Here is a 16,382-nt window from a genome sequence, read left to right on the forward strand (position 1 = left end):
ATGTTAAATTATCTGATATACAAGTGCACAAAAGAAGTTTGTTCTCTTTAAAAGGAAAAAAATACATCACATGTTCACATTTTTCAGCCAACAATCATGATCTGAGGATGCTACGTTTGATAATAAAATATTTGTGAAGTGTAAAGCACTCTATAAGGCACTGTAGTAAAAACACGTTCATTTACATAGTATCTTAAAATACATGTTTTTTTAAAGGTACTCTAGTACTCACATAATCAGGGTGTAAATATTTTCGCTCGATTAAAATAAGAACCATCTACAGAACTGTACATTGTAGGTGATCAGTAAGTATAGAGAAAAGAAAGCAAAAATGGCAGTATCAAAAGGAGTCAGGTAAAAGAATGCAAAATCCTTTAAGGCATTTCTTTAAATGAAACATTTCTTGACTTTACTTGATAAACTGAACTGGACTGAAACTGAATAACAATGAAAAATGGTATGGTAAAGAGATAACAAGACAAAATACAAAAAGGTCCAGGTTTGAGTTCCAACTCTGCCATTAACTAGGGGAACATTTAACCTTTTCTGGAGATATGAGAAGTGTATCTTATTTCCTTCACTGATTAAATGAAGAATATTTCACAAAACATGTTCTACAGAATGCTAGTTCTCAGAGTTGATTATAAGAAATAATCCCTAGAGGTGTTCCAAAGTCAACGGAGTTTGAGAAATATGGGCTAAATAAGTTTTAAAAATGCATATATTGGGCTTCCCTGGTGGCGCAGTGGTTAAGAATCCACCTGCCAATGCAGGGGACACGGGATTGAGCCCTGGTCTGGGAAGATCCCACGTGCTGTGGAGCAGCTAAGCCCGTGTGCCATAACTACTGAGCCTGTGCTCTAGAGCCCGTGAGCCACAACTACTGAAGTCTGCGCATCTAGAGCCCATGCCGCGCAACAGAGAAGCCACCACAATAAGAAGCAAGCCCATGTTATGCAACAAAGAGTAGCCCCCGCTCGCCGCAACTAGAGAAAGCTCGTGTGCAGCAATGAAGACCCAATGCAGCCAAAAATAAATAACTAAATAAATAAAAATAAAATGTGTATATTATACTGCATTATGAATCTCCAGGAGGGGGATACAGTAAATTTTATTTTTAACATTATTTCACCAAGGAAGAAACCTCACTAATTTGTGGAATCTACTAAAAACTCTGTCCCACGGTTCCTCTAGCTTGAAAATCCTAGTTCCACAGGAGGTTTGTGAAGGACTTTGGAAAGTGGGTGCTACAGGACTGAGAAATTATAAGGGCTATGTTTGATTTTTTACTTTCTACTTTGATTTGTATATCCCTGGTGCTCATGAATTATTCTCTATTCTGCTATTCTATGTGTTGTCATTGTAAGTGACCTCAAATTCTGTAGAACAAGTCAAGGTATAAATAAATAAATAAAATGTGAGAAATCTATTTAAAAAAGTAAGGAATGCATCTGTCCTCTCCTTTTATTTTAAACATTTGACTGTTCATCTCAATTCTGCTTCTACTCTCTGCATTTAACCTATTGCATATTCCTGTAAGGGAAAAGTCTGTAAAAAACTCCCGGGTTTACCCACTCACAAATTACGTAGCATATTCTGTTTCTTAATATTCTATGTCACTTGAAACACAATGCCAAAAATTCACATTACCAAAATTAGTCTCTGGCTTTCTCAATGACTTAATTAAAATCTGTTTTCTTACCTGTAAAAGACCTGAAATAGATGAACACTAAGCCTTGTTTGAATTTTTCACTTTTATTGATGTATAATGACATACAATACACAGAATCTGTTAAGCTTTAACATATGTATATACCCATGAAACCATGAACACAATCCAAACACTGAACATATCATTCATCACCTGAGGAAATTTTCTCAATGTACTTCTTTCCTTTTGGCTCTCCAACACCCTTCTCTATGTCCTGCTTTCTGTCACTATAGATTAGCTTGCATTTTTATGAATTTTACGTAAATGCAATTATAGATTATGTACTTTTTGTGTGTGTGTGTGTGTGGCTTCTTTCACTCAGTGTAATTACTCTGAGATTCATCCAACAATACATACTGTATGTACTAATAGTACATTCCTTTTAATTGTAGAATATCCCATTGTATAGATGTACCATAATTTGTTCATTCAATTCACCTGTTGATAGACATTTGGGTTGTTTCCAGTTTTGGCTATGACAAAGAGCTGTTATAAATATTCATGTACAATGAACGTATATGCTTTCATTTATCTTGAGTAAACACCTAGGAGTAGAATGGCTGGAGCATATAATGGGTTTGTGTTTAACATTTTAAGGAACAGAGATACTGTCTTCCAAAGTGGGTGTACCATTTTACATTCCTACCAGCAATATATGAGAGTTCTACTTCTGCATCCTTGCCAAAGGTTGGCATGATCAATATTTTAAATTTTAGACATTTTAATAGATGTATAGAGGTATCTCACTATGGTTTTAGTTGTATTTTTCTAATGATTGTTGACACTGAACTTATTTGTCACCCGTGTAACTTTTTTAGTCAAATCTTTTACCCCTTTAAAAATTGGGTTGTTGGGCTTCCCTGGTGGCGCAGTGGTTGAGAATCCGCCTGCCGATGCAGGGGACACGGGTTCGTGCCCTGGTCCGGGAAGATCCCACATGCCGCGGAGCAACTAAGCCCGTGAGCCATGGCCGCTAGGCCTGCGCGTCCGGAGCCTGTGTTCCGCAATGGGAGAGGCCACAACAGTGAGAGGCCCGCATACCGCAAAAAAAATAAATAAAAAAATAAATTAAAAAAAATAAATAAAAATTGGGTTGTTCATTTTCCCTTTATTGAGTTTTGAGAAGTCTTTATTTCTATGAATTTAACGTTTATGAATCTATTAAACTGAGTCTTGCTAAATGACAATGCTTCATCTTCATGAAAGCAGATGGCAGAAAAGTGAGAGCAAAAAGCTATGAAAAGGTAATTTCACACTTTGTTTTTTGAGGATGTGGAAGTAGCCTCCAGAAATTCATAGTGAGTAAGAAACTGAAGGATATTTCACTCATTCAAGAGCTGTCTTTGGTCATACCTGGAGTAAAGAAAACTTTAAGTTCTGATAGTGACTAATCATAATTGGGATGAAAAGAGGTAGAAGATAGTGACAGTGTGTCCATTGGGGACTTCCTGCTACAAGATATATTTTTCCCTGCCTTGAAGAAAAGACACCAAGGTCATATGAACATTCACTTGATATGTGTACTGGACAAGAGATCATTTAAAAGAGATCAGTCAAAATCCAGCCAGAGAAATGTTCTGATTTATAGTACAGTAAAATTTCTTCCCTACTGTGATCAGGAGTAGTGATCAGTTAATCAAAGTCAGTTAATGTAAAGAATAAAAAAGGACCTGTGTTGTATATAAACATTTTAAACACTACTTTTTAACTTAAGGTCTAAAATGTATAATTGTCTGTCAATCTTGACATAGATCCAAGATCTTTCCCTTGAGTACCGAGGTTCACTGACTGAAATTTGTTTCTTTCTTGCATACTTCATACCTATAAGGGATCACCTATAACTTCTAGCTTGTTTAAGTGAAATAAAAAAATTTATAAACATTTACAAAGCAATTTTAGTGTTTTTCAAGATTTTCTAATGTCTTACAGTTCTTCTGTGTTTTTTTTTTTTTTACCTGCTACTAAATTAAGCAATAATTAAATCACCATCTTCATTGAGTCTAAGGCAGGTAACTTAGTTTTATAGAAACAATCCTCTTTTGCTACTCATATCATTGACATAAACAGATTGGAATCAAATACAAATAACTCTTTGGTAAGCAAAAAATTCAACTTGCAAACATACTAGCTGTGAAATGTCAGCATGTCAATAATGTGGCTAGCAACCACTGTTTTACCAAGGGAATATAGGGCATCAGCTAATTTGATATGTTGACTCGTGAAGATCAGTTCAGTTTCTACTTTATTTTGAAAGCTTATTTTCCCTTAAGAAAGATAGTGAAGTTGAACCAAAGAAAAATTAGTTCCCTGAAGGAGGGGCTCCAGTTAAAAGCTAGCATCGCTAGCAAGGGCTAAACCTTGTTCAGATGTAGACCTAAGGCAGTACATGTTTGCTTGACCAGATGATGTCTTTAGATCTAATTCGGTACCTCTTAACTTTCTCCATAAGAAGAACAAAAATTAAGATTCAGCACCAATGAAGCCTTGATCCACAACAGCTTATTAACAGCTAATTCTTTGCCGGCTACCTCGGGAAGGAGCATTCAGATGTAAGAGCATTAGGGGAAAGAGCATATAATGCCATTTCTCTCTCTCATCTACTATGACTTACAGCTAGGTAACTTTTCCTTTTCTTAGGTTTCTGACGCTAGAGAGTAATTAATTCAGTGCGATTATGTAGGTGAGACAACAATAATTAAAATAAATTAAAATTTGTCTACAAATTATTTAAGTAATCTCAGAATCCATTCTGTAACAACCAGCAAGTGGGGGAAAATCTTATTTGTATTAGAAATGAAAATATTGCTAAAGAGGTTTTAAAAGATAAGGTTTGCTTTAAACAAATGAGGATTCAACAATTTAATCTATTAGACCAACAATAACTACCCAAGCCACTAAAATCCTTAGAATATCAATATATTTACATGATAATATTTGCCAAACTTGTTGCAAACTGCTGTGCTCCTTCTATCTTTCCACTGAAACATCAACTACTGGATAACTGCCAGGACTTCTCTTCTAGTATTCTGCTTCAGAAAACCATCTAAAGAAATGTAAGAAGCAGCTATAATCTAAACACCCCAAAAGAATATGCAAAATTGCAATAAAGACAAATACCAAGAGAAGTGTTCTGAGATCTCTGCATTAAAAGTCATAATATTATTGCTAATAATAAGTATTTACTACTCAGGTGAATAAATGTTTACAAAGAAATAAATAAAGCTCAGGTGGTCAACAAATTCTAATGAAAAGAGTAAGAGATGATGGGGGGTGGGATGAATTGGGAGATTGGGATTGACATATATACACTATTGATACTATGTACAAAACAGATAACTAATGAGAACATACTGTATAGCACAGGAAACTACTCAATGCTCTGTAGTGACTTAAATGGGAAGGAAAACCAAAAGAGGGGATATATGTATACATATGACTGATTCACTTTGCTGTACAGCAAGAAACTAACACAACATTGTTAAGCAACTATACTCCAATAAAAATTAAAAATAAAAAAAAGATAATGGAGAAAAATACTTCTTTAATTATTATTAACATTATATAGCCAGGGGCAAATGGTGTAACATAATAATGGCACAAATAAACATGCCACTTAAAAGTAAATATTTTAAAACTGGAAATTCAATAATTATGAAAAAGTGTAAGGAAAAATTTTTTAACTAGAAGTAATGAGAAAAAATGGAAACAATAGCATTTACGTGCTAGTTTTGACAAGGGAGAATAACTTAAGAAAGATGGTTAACACTAAAACAGGACTCTTCACAGAAGACATCCCAATTTTTCTATACTAATAGAATTTCTTTTTAATTAAGTATTTATTTATTTAATTTTTGGCTGCATTGGGTCTTTTGTTGCTGCCCGCGGGCTCTTCTCCAGTTGCAGTGAGCAGGGGCTACTCTTCGTTGTGGTGTGCAGGCTTCTCATTGGGTGGCTTCTCTTGTTGCAGAGCATGGGATCTAGGTGCGTGGGCTCAGTAGTTGTGGCTCGCAGACTCTAGAGAACAGGGTCAGTAGCTGTGGTATAAGGGTTTAGTTGCTCCGCGGCATGTGGGATCTTCCCGGACCAGGGCTCGAACCTGTGTCCCTGCATTGGCAGGCGGATTCCTAACCACTGCACCACCAGGGAAGCCCTAATAGAACTTCTTATATCAGAATAACTCAGAGTATGTGGCTTATTAAATACAACTATAATTTATATGTAAATATTTAAATAAATATGCTTCTTTATCTATGATTTTTTAAAAAATTTCTACTATTAATTGGGTTTCCTAGAATGATCCAATGAGGAATACTGTGTTCTATACATGACATTATTTTCCCTCTGCAAGTGAATGACCTTATATATAATGTCCTTTATAGTTTCTTTATATCAGATCCTATTAGGAATATGGTGTCTTCCTTGAGTTTCAGCACAAAAATTATTCCAAAATATGTAGATTTTATATATAAGTATTTAACACCCTGAATGACAAATTAATTTCTTAGCATAAGATGCTCTGCCAGACAATTAGCAGCCCTGGAAGAAACAAGTTCCTTTATAAAGAGAGCCAAGCAACCAGGTCTTAAAGCAGAATTTTGGGGTCAGGCATGGTGGCTTATTAAAGTATCTCAGACAGATGGCATCTATTAGGACAAAGTGATTATCAAAAACTCATATACAATCATAAATAAGCATCATAAAGAACTTTGTAGGCAAATTTTGCCTTAAAAAACACCATTTTTCACCTAGTCAGGTATAATAGCCATCTTCCAGGTCTCCACTTAATTCCAGAAATCACCCATCCCTCACACAGCTCAGACCATTCTCTTGTTAAAACATAAATCAGATCATGGCATTAACCTCATCATACTTAAATCCCTATTTCTCTTGACCCCACAGTCTATCACTCTTTCTCTCCTCACTATAAGTACATTAGTCTTCTTCTAGGTCCTCCAAAACAATTTGTTCCTGCCTTAAGGCCTTTGCAGCACATATTAGTCCCTCTGCCTGGAATATGTGGCCCTGAAATTTTCACTAACTGGCTCCTTCAGGTGATTCGGGTCTCAATTAAAACATCACCTTATCAAAGGTGATTTCCTTTGATGGTGATTTCACCTACTCTAGAGCAGCCCTCTGAGCTAGTGTCTATCATATCACATCACCCTCATTTGGTGTTTTTATAACACCTAAATGCCTGACATTATCCTGTTTTCTAATTTGCTTACTTTGTTTGTTGTCACTACTATATTATTAGCTCCAAGAGAACAAAGAACTGTCTGTCCTGTTTATTACAGAATCTCTAGGGCCCAGCACAACATCTACAGAGCCACTTAACATAACTGAGTAAGTAAATTACTTTAACCAGAATTTTCTCAAACCATAAGCTCTAGTCTCTGACCTACAGTATGTTCATATAAATTTGTGGCAGGATAATGTTTGTAAAGTTTTATGAGTAAGATGAAACCGTGCACTTTCCACTGGTATGATAATTAGTTACTTTGGGTTACACAATTCAGTCTGGAAGTAGAAGCTAATCTTGGCACTTTCTTGGTTTTACAACTGTGAGAACTGAAGTCAGAAAGTAAAATATAAGAATTAATAAACATTTAATAATGAAAAAAATTAATGAAAAAACTAGTCAAAAAAATCCACTGAACAGTTTAAATCTCAAGGTACATACAGGACTTTTAACAACTGTCATAAACAGCATGTAATCAAGAAACATTTGTTTAATGGCTCATAAGATCTTGATTACATAATTATAGTTCAGTAGATGTAAAACAGAACCTATATTTTGTTTTAATGCAATAAATTTTTGTTTAACTTTTTATATTAGATTCATAGACTTCATATTTAGCCTTGTAAGCAAAGCCTTTACTTTCCTAGTGAAGTAAATTCTCAATACAGCTCTCTGTTGCATTTTACCAGTTATATATATTATCTCCACAGGAGACAATGATCTCAGATAAAAAAATTTGATCAGTGTTTTCCCACTTTACAGAGATACAACATATGGAAGTGAAAATATCAGCAGCAGAAATAATCTATAGACTGCTCAATTATGTTTCTATTCCTGTAAGTACATGAAAATACCAAGCATCACTACCAAGATGTGGGGAAAAAAAAAATCGGGTTGTCAGCTTAATAGAAAATATGCAGGTTTAAATTCTATGCTGTACAATGTCCACTATGTATCTATATTAGCTCCTTTCTAATGCTCTAAGGTTTTAAAATTATTAGAAAAGAAAAATGTTTAATCCCCCTTTCCATAAATCCAAGTTGTTATCAATACTTTGGACAGGAAGCAAGCATATTTAGCTTTTTTACATTGCTTTTTCAAATGTATCATCTCAAATGGAAAGTAGGGGTCAATAATAGCCACATTCTAGTATACCATCAATCTGTTACTGGAATTCAGTTCCATCTCCAGAGAATAAATAACAGTAGAATACTGAAGAATGGATTCAGTCCAGCTGATAGAGAGTTACCATGAATGAAGTAATGAGAAAAAAGAACTATGATAATGACATATAGAATATCCAATACATTTGTTTCAAAATCACAGTACAGCAGTAACAGTAAGAAGAAATAATGCTAACAGACTAATCTAAAACTAAAAAGTTCAGAACCACGTTACATAATGAAGTGATGTTATTAATAGATATTTTAGATAGTACTATAGTAAAAGGGATGTCTAAATCTGTATTACTGATGTTTAGATACAGGTCTACTATTAATGAAGTAATACGATAAAACATAATAAAAATATCACAGATGCTAACTTCTCTTTACTGAACATGTGACCTTGGGCAAATCACTAATCTTCCTGGATTGGTTTCCTCATTTGCAAAAATGAAGGTAATAATGCTGCCTTCAATAATTATATCTCTTAACATTACAGTGAGGGCTCAATGAGATAATGAATATGAACGAATCTTACAAAGTCTAAAACCCTACAAAAATAGTAGCTATATTGTGGGGAAGGAAAAGCTAAATTTACCTTTATATGTTCTAAAACAGCAGTGGCAACATTTGTATGGAGATCAATAAGTCTTTTTTTTTCAAGGAGTTCTGGCAAAGAACTACAAGTATCAAAAAATTGAAAATTAACCATTAAATTCTCTAAGGAAATGACATAAATTTTAATAAAACACACACCTGGTTGCTTCCTCTGAGGATACTTGGAACAGTTAAAACAGGGACAAAATTACATGTTAAACTATCAACTGAACTTAATCTCCAGGCTTGAACACATATAGTATTTACCACTTTAATACAGTTGAAATGCTTATTTTAAAATAACCTGCCTCCCAAATATCATTATTCTACCATTTAACTTTCTCATTCCAAAATTTGGAGGTTTAGAATAAAATCAGATTAATGTGAAGTTTCTAAAACACGAAACTCTCTCTCCTTGACTGCATTTAAAGTATGAAAAAGATACTGCTTAAACTTTAGGTAATAAAGTAATAGCAGTAATGATAAAATTAACAATAACTCACCTTACTTTATCAGCAATACTATCTCGGTGGCAAAATTACCCCCATTATACAATTCTAACTAGTAAAAGGAACAAATGATCTGCTATATAAAAAGGAGGGAACTTAAATCAGCTTGAACATATTAAAAACACAATTTAGTTCTTTAGTCTTAAAGGTATATGCTATTACTATTATTTCTTATCATGAAAAATATTAATCAATTTTTTAATCTCCAAAATAAATCTTATCAACAGGAAGATTTCAAAGAGGATAAACTGCCTACTTACCTAACGGCTGATGTTAACTTAGCAGTATTGTCAGACAGCATACTTATGGCTCCTTCATCTTCCCCTTCTAGTCCCTGGAAGGAAAAAAAGGTCCCATAACTACTCAGAAATCCCAAGCCCAAGCATGAAAATCAATATATTCCTAAGATCACTGATAAACAGTAAGATTCTGGTCACCCAGGATAATAATTCTTCCCTTCTAAGGAGCAAGCATCTGCATTTTTGACAGTTATAGAAAAGTTCTAGTCAACACCAATCTAATGAATGGTTAGATGACTAAAAAAAGGACCAGCTGGCATTTTCAGATAAAGAAATAGGACCAGAGACTTCCCTGGTGGCACAGTGGTTAAGAATCCACCTGCCTATGCAGAGGACACAGGTTCGAGCTCTGGCCCAGGAAGATCCCACATGCCGTGGAGCAACTAAGCCCATGCGCCACAACTACTGAGCCTGCGCTCTAGAGTCCGCGAGCCACAACTATTGAGACCATGTGCGACGACTACTGAAGCCCGTGCGCCTAAAGCCTGTGCTCCATAACAAGAGAAGTCACTGCAATAAGAAGCCCATGCACCGCAACAAAGAGTAGTCCCCACTCGCCATAACTAGAGAAAGCCCAAGCGCAGCCAAAAATAAATAAATAAATTTATTTAGAAAAAGAAAAAAGAAAAAGAAGTAGGCCCAGAGACTTGCCACAGTCACATAGTAATAAATAGCACAGCTGAAATTTGAAGTTAGATCAAAAATACAGTAAAATGAGCAGCACTGGAACATATATCTCTAAAATATACTCACATTATATATTTTTTCAAATCATAAATTAATATTATTTTTTAAAAGAGTTCACTCTTCTTAGAACTTAGATTTCTTTTTAAAAAAGATCTTTTATGTAAGTTGAGAATATTTTTTTGTTGTTAGTAAAGCAATGAATGGCCTTGATTTTTTTTTTTTTTTCTTTCGGTACACGAGCCTCTCACTGCTGTGGCCTCTCCCATTGCGGAGCACAGGCTCCGGACACACAGGCTCAGCGGCCATGGCTCACGGGTCCAGCTGCTCCGTGGCATGTGGGATCTTCCCGGACTGCGGCACGAACCCGTGTCCCCTGCATCGGCAGGCAGACTCTCAACCACTGCACCACCAGGGAAGCCCCGGCCTTGAATTTTTGTAAGGAAAAAAAGTTAACCTCTTTCTCCCTCCAGATGTCCTTCTGCTTCCCTATATTTCCAAGAAAGTAAACAGAATCTTACCATAATGCTTTTAAGTCGTTTAACCTCATCTTCCTGTGCTCTGTAAGACTCTAGTTCTTGCTGAACTGATTCTGCAACTTCTGGGAATGGACTGAAACAGTATTGCACAAGAGGAACTATAAGTATGAGATTAGAAGATTGATTTTTGTGTGAATTTTGAAATATATACAATGAGGATGTATTATTATTTCAAATGTATTCATTTAGATTTGAATGTATATTATATATAACACAGGCAGAAAACATTTAGGATAAATACTACTATATATCCTTGTGATATCTATTTACATTGTAAATACTATTTCTTTAAAATGCATATCGTATGACAAAGGTTTAATCTCCAAAATTTATAAGCAACTCATGCAGCTCAATAACAGAAAAACAAACAACCCAATCCAAAAATGGGCAGAAGACCTAAATAGACATTTCTCCAAAGAAGATATACAGATGGCCAGCAAACACATGAAAGAATGCTCAACATCATTAATCATTAAAGAAATGCAAATCAAAACTACAATGAGATATCATCTCACACCGGTCAGAATGGCCATCATCAAAAAATCTAGAAACAATAAATGCTGGAGAGGGTGTGGAGAAAATGGAACCCTCTTGCTCTGTTGGTGGGAATGTAAATTGATACAGCCACTATGGAGAACAGTTGGAGGTTCCTTAAAAAACTAAAAATAGAACTACCCTACGACCCAGCAATCCCACTACTGGGCATATACCCTGAGAAAACCATAATTCAGAAAGAGTCATGTACCAAAATGTTCATTGCAGCTCTATTACAATAGCCAGGACAAAGAAGCAGCCTAAGTGTCCATCAACAGATGAATGGGTAAAGAAGATGTGACACATATACACAATGGAATATTACTTAGCCATAAAAAGAAACGAAATTGAGTTATTTGTAGTGAGGTGGATGGACATGGAGTCTGTCATACAGAGTGAAGTAAGCCAGAAGGAGAAAAAGAAATACCATATGCTAACACATATATATGGAATCTAAGAAAAAAAAAAAAAGTCATGAAGAGCCTAGGGTTAGAACAGGAATAAAACACAGACCTACTAGAGCATGGATTTGAGGATATGGGGAGGGGGAAGCATAAGATGTGACGAAGTGAGTGTGGCATGGACATATATATACACTACCAAACGTAGGGTGGATAGCTAGTGGGAAGCAGCCGCATGGCACAGGTAGATCAGCTGGGTGCTTTGTGACCACCTAGAGGGGTGGGATAGGGAGGGTGGGAGGGAGGGAGTCGCAAGAGGGAAGAGATATGGGAACATATGTATTTGTATAACTGATTCACTTTGTTGTAAAGCAGAAACGAACACACCATTTTAAAGCAATTATACTCTAATAAAGATGTTAAAAAATGCATATCATAATACTTATATATATAAACAAATTTAAATTTTATTTCTATTCTTTTCATTAACTGTATCAATTTTCTTTTCACCTATACACTATTAGAAAAAATAAAAAGATATTTAAATGACTGAAAAACAAAGCAAGAGAAACCACAGTATACCAAACATCAATTAAATATTACCAGCCAAATTAACATACAGTGTCAAAGGGTCCATGTAACTACAAAGATGTACTAAAAAATATTACATGCTGTGAAAAAAACTGTAACTGTGAAAAAAATCTTTTAATTCTGTAAATTCAATATCTAGAACACCACTGGTAAAAATAGAACATGGGCCCAGTTTTTGTTTGTTTGTTTTGTTTTTATTAATTTTTACTGGAGTATAGTTGCTTTACAATGTTGTGTTAGTTTCTGCTGCATAACAAAGTGAATCAGCTATATGTATACATATATCCCCATATCCCTTCCCTCTTGCATCTCCCTCCCACCCTCCCTGTCCCACCCCTCTAGGTGGTCACAAAGCACCGAGCTGATCTCCCTGTGCTATAACATGAGTATTTTTCATCTACAGCCTTAGGGGAGGCCAGAAGCTTTTTCTCCTTTAAGAAAGAAACGGTCACGTCCCCCTTCCTCCATGCTGACACTGGATAACACTTCACTAATGATCAGCACAGAAATGACAAAAGCTCCTGAAAGAATTCTGAGAAACACAGTCCAGTTTCACATGACAACTGCAGGCCCTAAAGGAGGTCCAGCAGAGTCTATGTTGTCAAAAAACAGCAGTGAGCAGGTAAAATGTGCTGGTTGAACTAAATGATCCTTAAAATCTCTAGTGTCTTTAGGTTTCAGGGCTAACAGACGATAATAACTGCTTGTATTTATTGAGTGCTGACTGTATGACAAACACTATGCTAAGAGTCTGTCTCTATTGCCTCATTTAATTCTGACCACAGTCTTGGTGAGGTACATATACACTACTGACAGCTAAGACCAGGGACTTTAGAATCTGCCAGAACCGGTTTTTATACCTGGTTTTACCAATGAAAGCTGGATGATCTGGGGCAAGTTACTTCTTTATATCATGTCAATCTTCACAACAACCTTCTGAAATAGGACAATAGGTAGAAGTATCATCCCACATTTTACTGATGAGGAAAATGAAGCTCAGAGAGATTTAAGTAGCTTGTTTAACTCCATGCTGTCTCCCAGCGTCTGTGCCCATATTGCTATTGTAGCATGACATTCAGGGTGAGGGCTATTCCTACCTAACAAACAAAAAATTAAAGTTCTTACTATTCAACTGACCTCTTAAGTTGTTCCTAAACATATGGTCTAAAGAAGATATTCAAAATTTCCATATATGAATAAAGAAATTGTTTTCTTAAGCTTTTGTTTTTCTATTAGGGAATGTGAACTTTAAAATTAACTTTAAAATATCCTGCGTCCTCTATAAATAATGTAAATTCTTATACTTTACCATTCTAAAAGGAAATGTAGACCATATATAGGATTCCAAAGAGAAAAAAATAATTTAAAATAAATTTAACAGTACCCAAAATTGCATTAGTCAGAGAGAGAAAGCCAGTGACTTTTCATTGCAGAGAAACTAAAATTCTTTGTTAAAGCAATGTGATTTTCCAGTGTTTAAAAAAAAAGTTATAAATAAAAAAAGATAAAACATACAAAAAAACAATTGTATTGAACCAAGTCTTTATCCTACTTCTCTTTAAACATAAATGAGACCAAAAAGAACAGCCATATCAGGGATATAGATAGATAGATAGATAGATAGATAGATAGATAGATAGATAGATACAGTAACAGTTGAAATAGTCCAGATTATAATAAATAACATTGTATTTCCATAATTGTTGATGAGCAACATTCTTTTTCTCTCAGAGGAATGATTTTGTTTGTTTTTTAGAATGATTTCTCTAGCCATAATGACCACTAGACAACTTTTATAGCAGTTACTGAGTTCATGAAGTACCTCAACTTTAAGGGGTCATAGCAACACATGGGATCTGCATATCTACCTATAATAAATCACATGGCAAATTGTTACAGTTTTTTCACCTATTATTTCTAATGTACTTTGAATAAATCTTGTTTTCAGGCTTAGGTATTTTCTCCACAGATATCTAAAATTGGGTTTGTATGAAGGCAAACATGGAACAAAAAAGGAAAATCACACCTTGGTGTTTCCCTATCACAAAAACCGATTTTAATGAAAGGTAGAAATGGTCAGAGGGTCAATGGGGATAGAAATGAAATTCAGAAAGACTATCTGTAAAATCTATAAAATCATATGGTGTGAACTTATTGAAAAGGGAAGTGGCCCTCCCCAAAACAACTAACAAAAACAACATAAGAACTAGGAAATTAAGCAATAAAGACAGAGCTCCAAAGCCTATTTAATTATAGTTCTTATTCATGGTGTAGATGAACCACTGTGACCTGTTTTGATTTTTTTTTTTAATAAACCCATTAAGTCATATGACATCTGCGTATCTTTTTAGGGGGTGAAACTTTTACTTATTGTTTTTCTTGTTTACCTTCCTTTATGCTTCTGCCAAAATTTATCAACTGGAGTTAAATCATAAGACTTCTTGTTTTTTCTCTTTGGTCTAGCACCAGCTGGGGAATTCTCCACTCCTGAAGACTCTTCCAAATTAACTCTGTTCAAGTGGAAATCCTAGGGAAAAATAATTCTGTTTTAAATAACAGTTTTCTGAATTTAAGAACATTGCCTACAATAAGAAAAATAACACAGATTCTTACTGCCTTTTCTACTATTTCCAAGGACAAAATACAGATCTGAAATTAAAAGACCTCCTTCCAATGTTTTGTTACATAAAAGTACCTTTAATTGTTTATGTATTTTAATTTAGTAGTAGATGCATATGATTACAATTTCAAAAAACACATAAAATCGTGTTAAGGTTCTTGTGTATCCTTCTAGAAAAATATTTTTGTATATGTCAGCAAACAGATCCTTTAAATTTTAAAGAATAGGATTACATTATACATACATTGTACTTTACTTTTCTCATTTAATAATGTATCAATACTTTGAGCTCTTCCTGTATTTGAATATGCACATCTACCTCATTTTTATCATGTATATATAGTAGACAAATATTTGGCTACATTTATTTGACCACGTCTCTTGATGCTTAATTGTTTCCAGTAACAAACATAACCTTAAATGTAATTTTTAAACTCTTAGAGAGTCTTAACAGTCTGACTTGTTACTTGATGGATTGCATTAAAAAAAAAATTACAACAGAAGCTACAATAGTAATAGCACTCCCTTTCACATAAATGCTAAGAGCCAGTCATACCAATAGTTGCTAAGCTTTTCTGCGTAGACATAATTTTACTCACGTGAGGCTTGATTTTTTTTGCCCTTTCTCAAAAATCAAACATACAAAAAAAAACAAAACAAAAGTGAGCTATCTTTTCTATTCTTTCTCCCTCCTTGCATTAGACTTGTGGGTTCCTTTATGTAATAGCAGTATTTTATGGTTCAACTCTACTCTGAAGAATAGTGAGCTAGAGATAAAATATGGATATCAATAAGCAAATGAATGATGAGCAAAAGAAATTATATGGAGAAATTATCTAGCATGACTGTGATACAATCATCTTCGTTCTAAGATATAAGTTCTTTTTTTTTTTTTTCGGTACGCGGGCCTCTCACTGTTGTGGCCTCTCCCGTTGCGGAGCGCAGGCTCAGCGGCCATGGCTCACACGCCCAGCCGCTCCGCAGCATGTGGGACCTTCCCGGACCGGGGCACGAACCCGTGTCCCCTGCATCGGCAGGCGGACTCTCAGCCACTGCGCCACCAGGGAAGCCCTAAGATATAAGTTCTTAATGATTAAACTTCTAGGTCTTAGCAAATTAAATGTACTGAATATAATTTAATTTCCTCTTGACAGGAAAAGGTCATTAATACTGAGATTGGATCCTTAGACCATACCTTGTGACTTTCTCAAATAAATCCTTTACAATAGCTTACTTCCTTGTCATTTTCCCCTATGATATAAAAAAAAAAGAATGCAAAATATAGATGTCTAACTGCCAGTAGAGTAACAAGCCTCTTGACAAAGAAGAGTATACTATATTGTATTTCAACCTGTTAGTATTATGTCTTTCCTATGGGCTCCTTATATTATCATAGGATAAACATAACATAATATAACCCTATTTAATCCCTTTTCCCTTCCCATACCTTAACCTTACCTTGGCACAGCAAATCATCCATATAGGAAGAAAGTAC

At 34.9% G+C, this 16,382-nt stretch overlaps 1 protein-coding gene across 1 annotated transcript in view; it reads right to left on the reverse strand.

Moving 5' to 3' along the window:
- SCFD1 (sec1 family domain containing 1) overlaps positions 1 to 16,382 on the reverse strand; it is a 130,361-nt gene that overhangs the window by 65,710 nt on the left and 48,269 nt on the right. Inside the window, exons 11-14 of the mRNA XM_059057225.2 lie at positions 14,655 to 14,794; positions 10,724 to 10,814; positions 9,480 to 9,553; positions 8,712 to 8,793 (exon numbers count right to left, since the gene is read on the reverse strand). Coding sequence (XP_058913208.2) covers positions 8,712 to 8,793; positions 9,480 to 9,553; positions 10,724 to 10,814; positions 14,655 to 14,794 — 387 coding nt within the window. The remainder of the gene's footprint in view (positions 1 to 8,711; positions 8,794 to 9,479; positions 9,554 to 10,723; positions 10,815 to 14,654; positions 14,795 to 16,382) is intronic.

Source organism: Kogia breviceps, chromosome 3, assembly GCF_026419965.1.
Source record: "Kogia breviceps isolate mKogBre1 chromosome 3, mKogBre1 haplotype 1, whole genome shotgun sequence".
NCBI lineage: Eukaryota > Metazoa > Chordata > Mammalia > Artiodactyla > Physeteridae > Kogia > Kogia breviceps.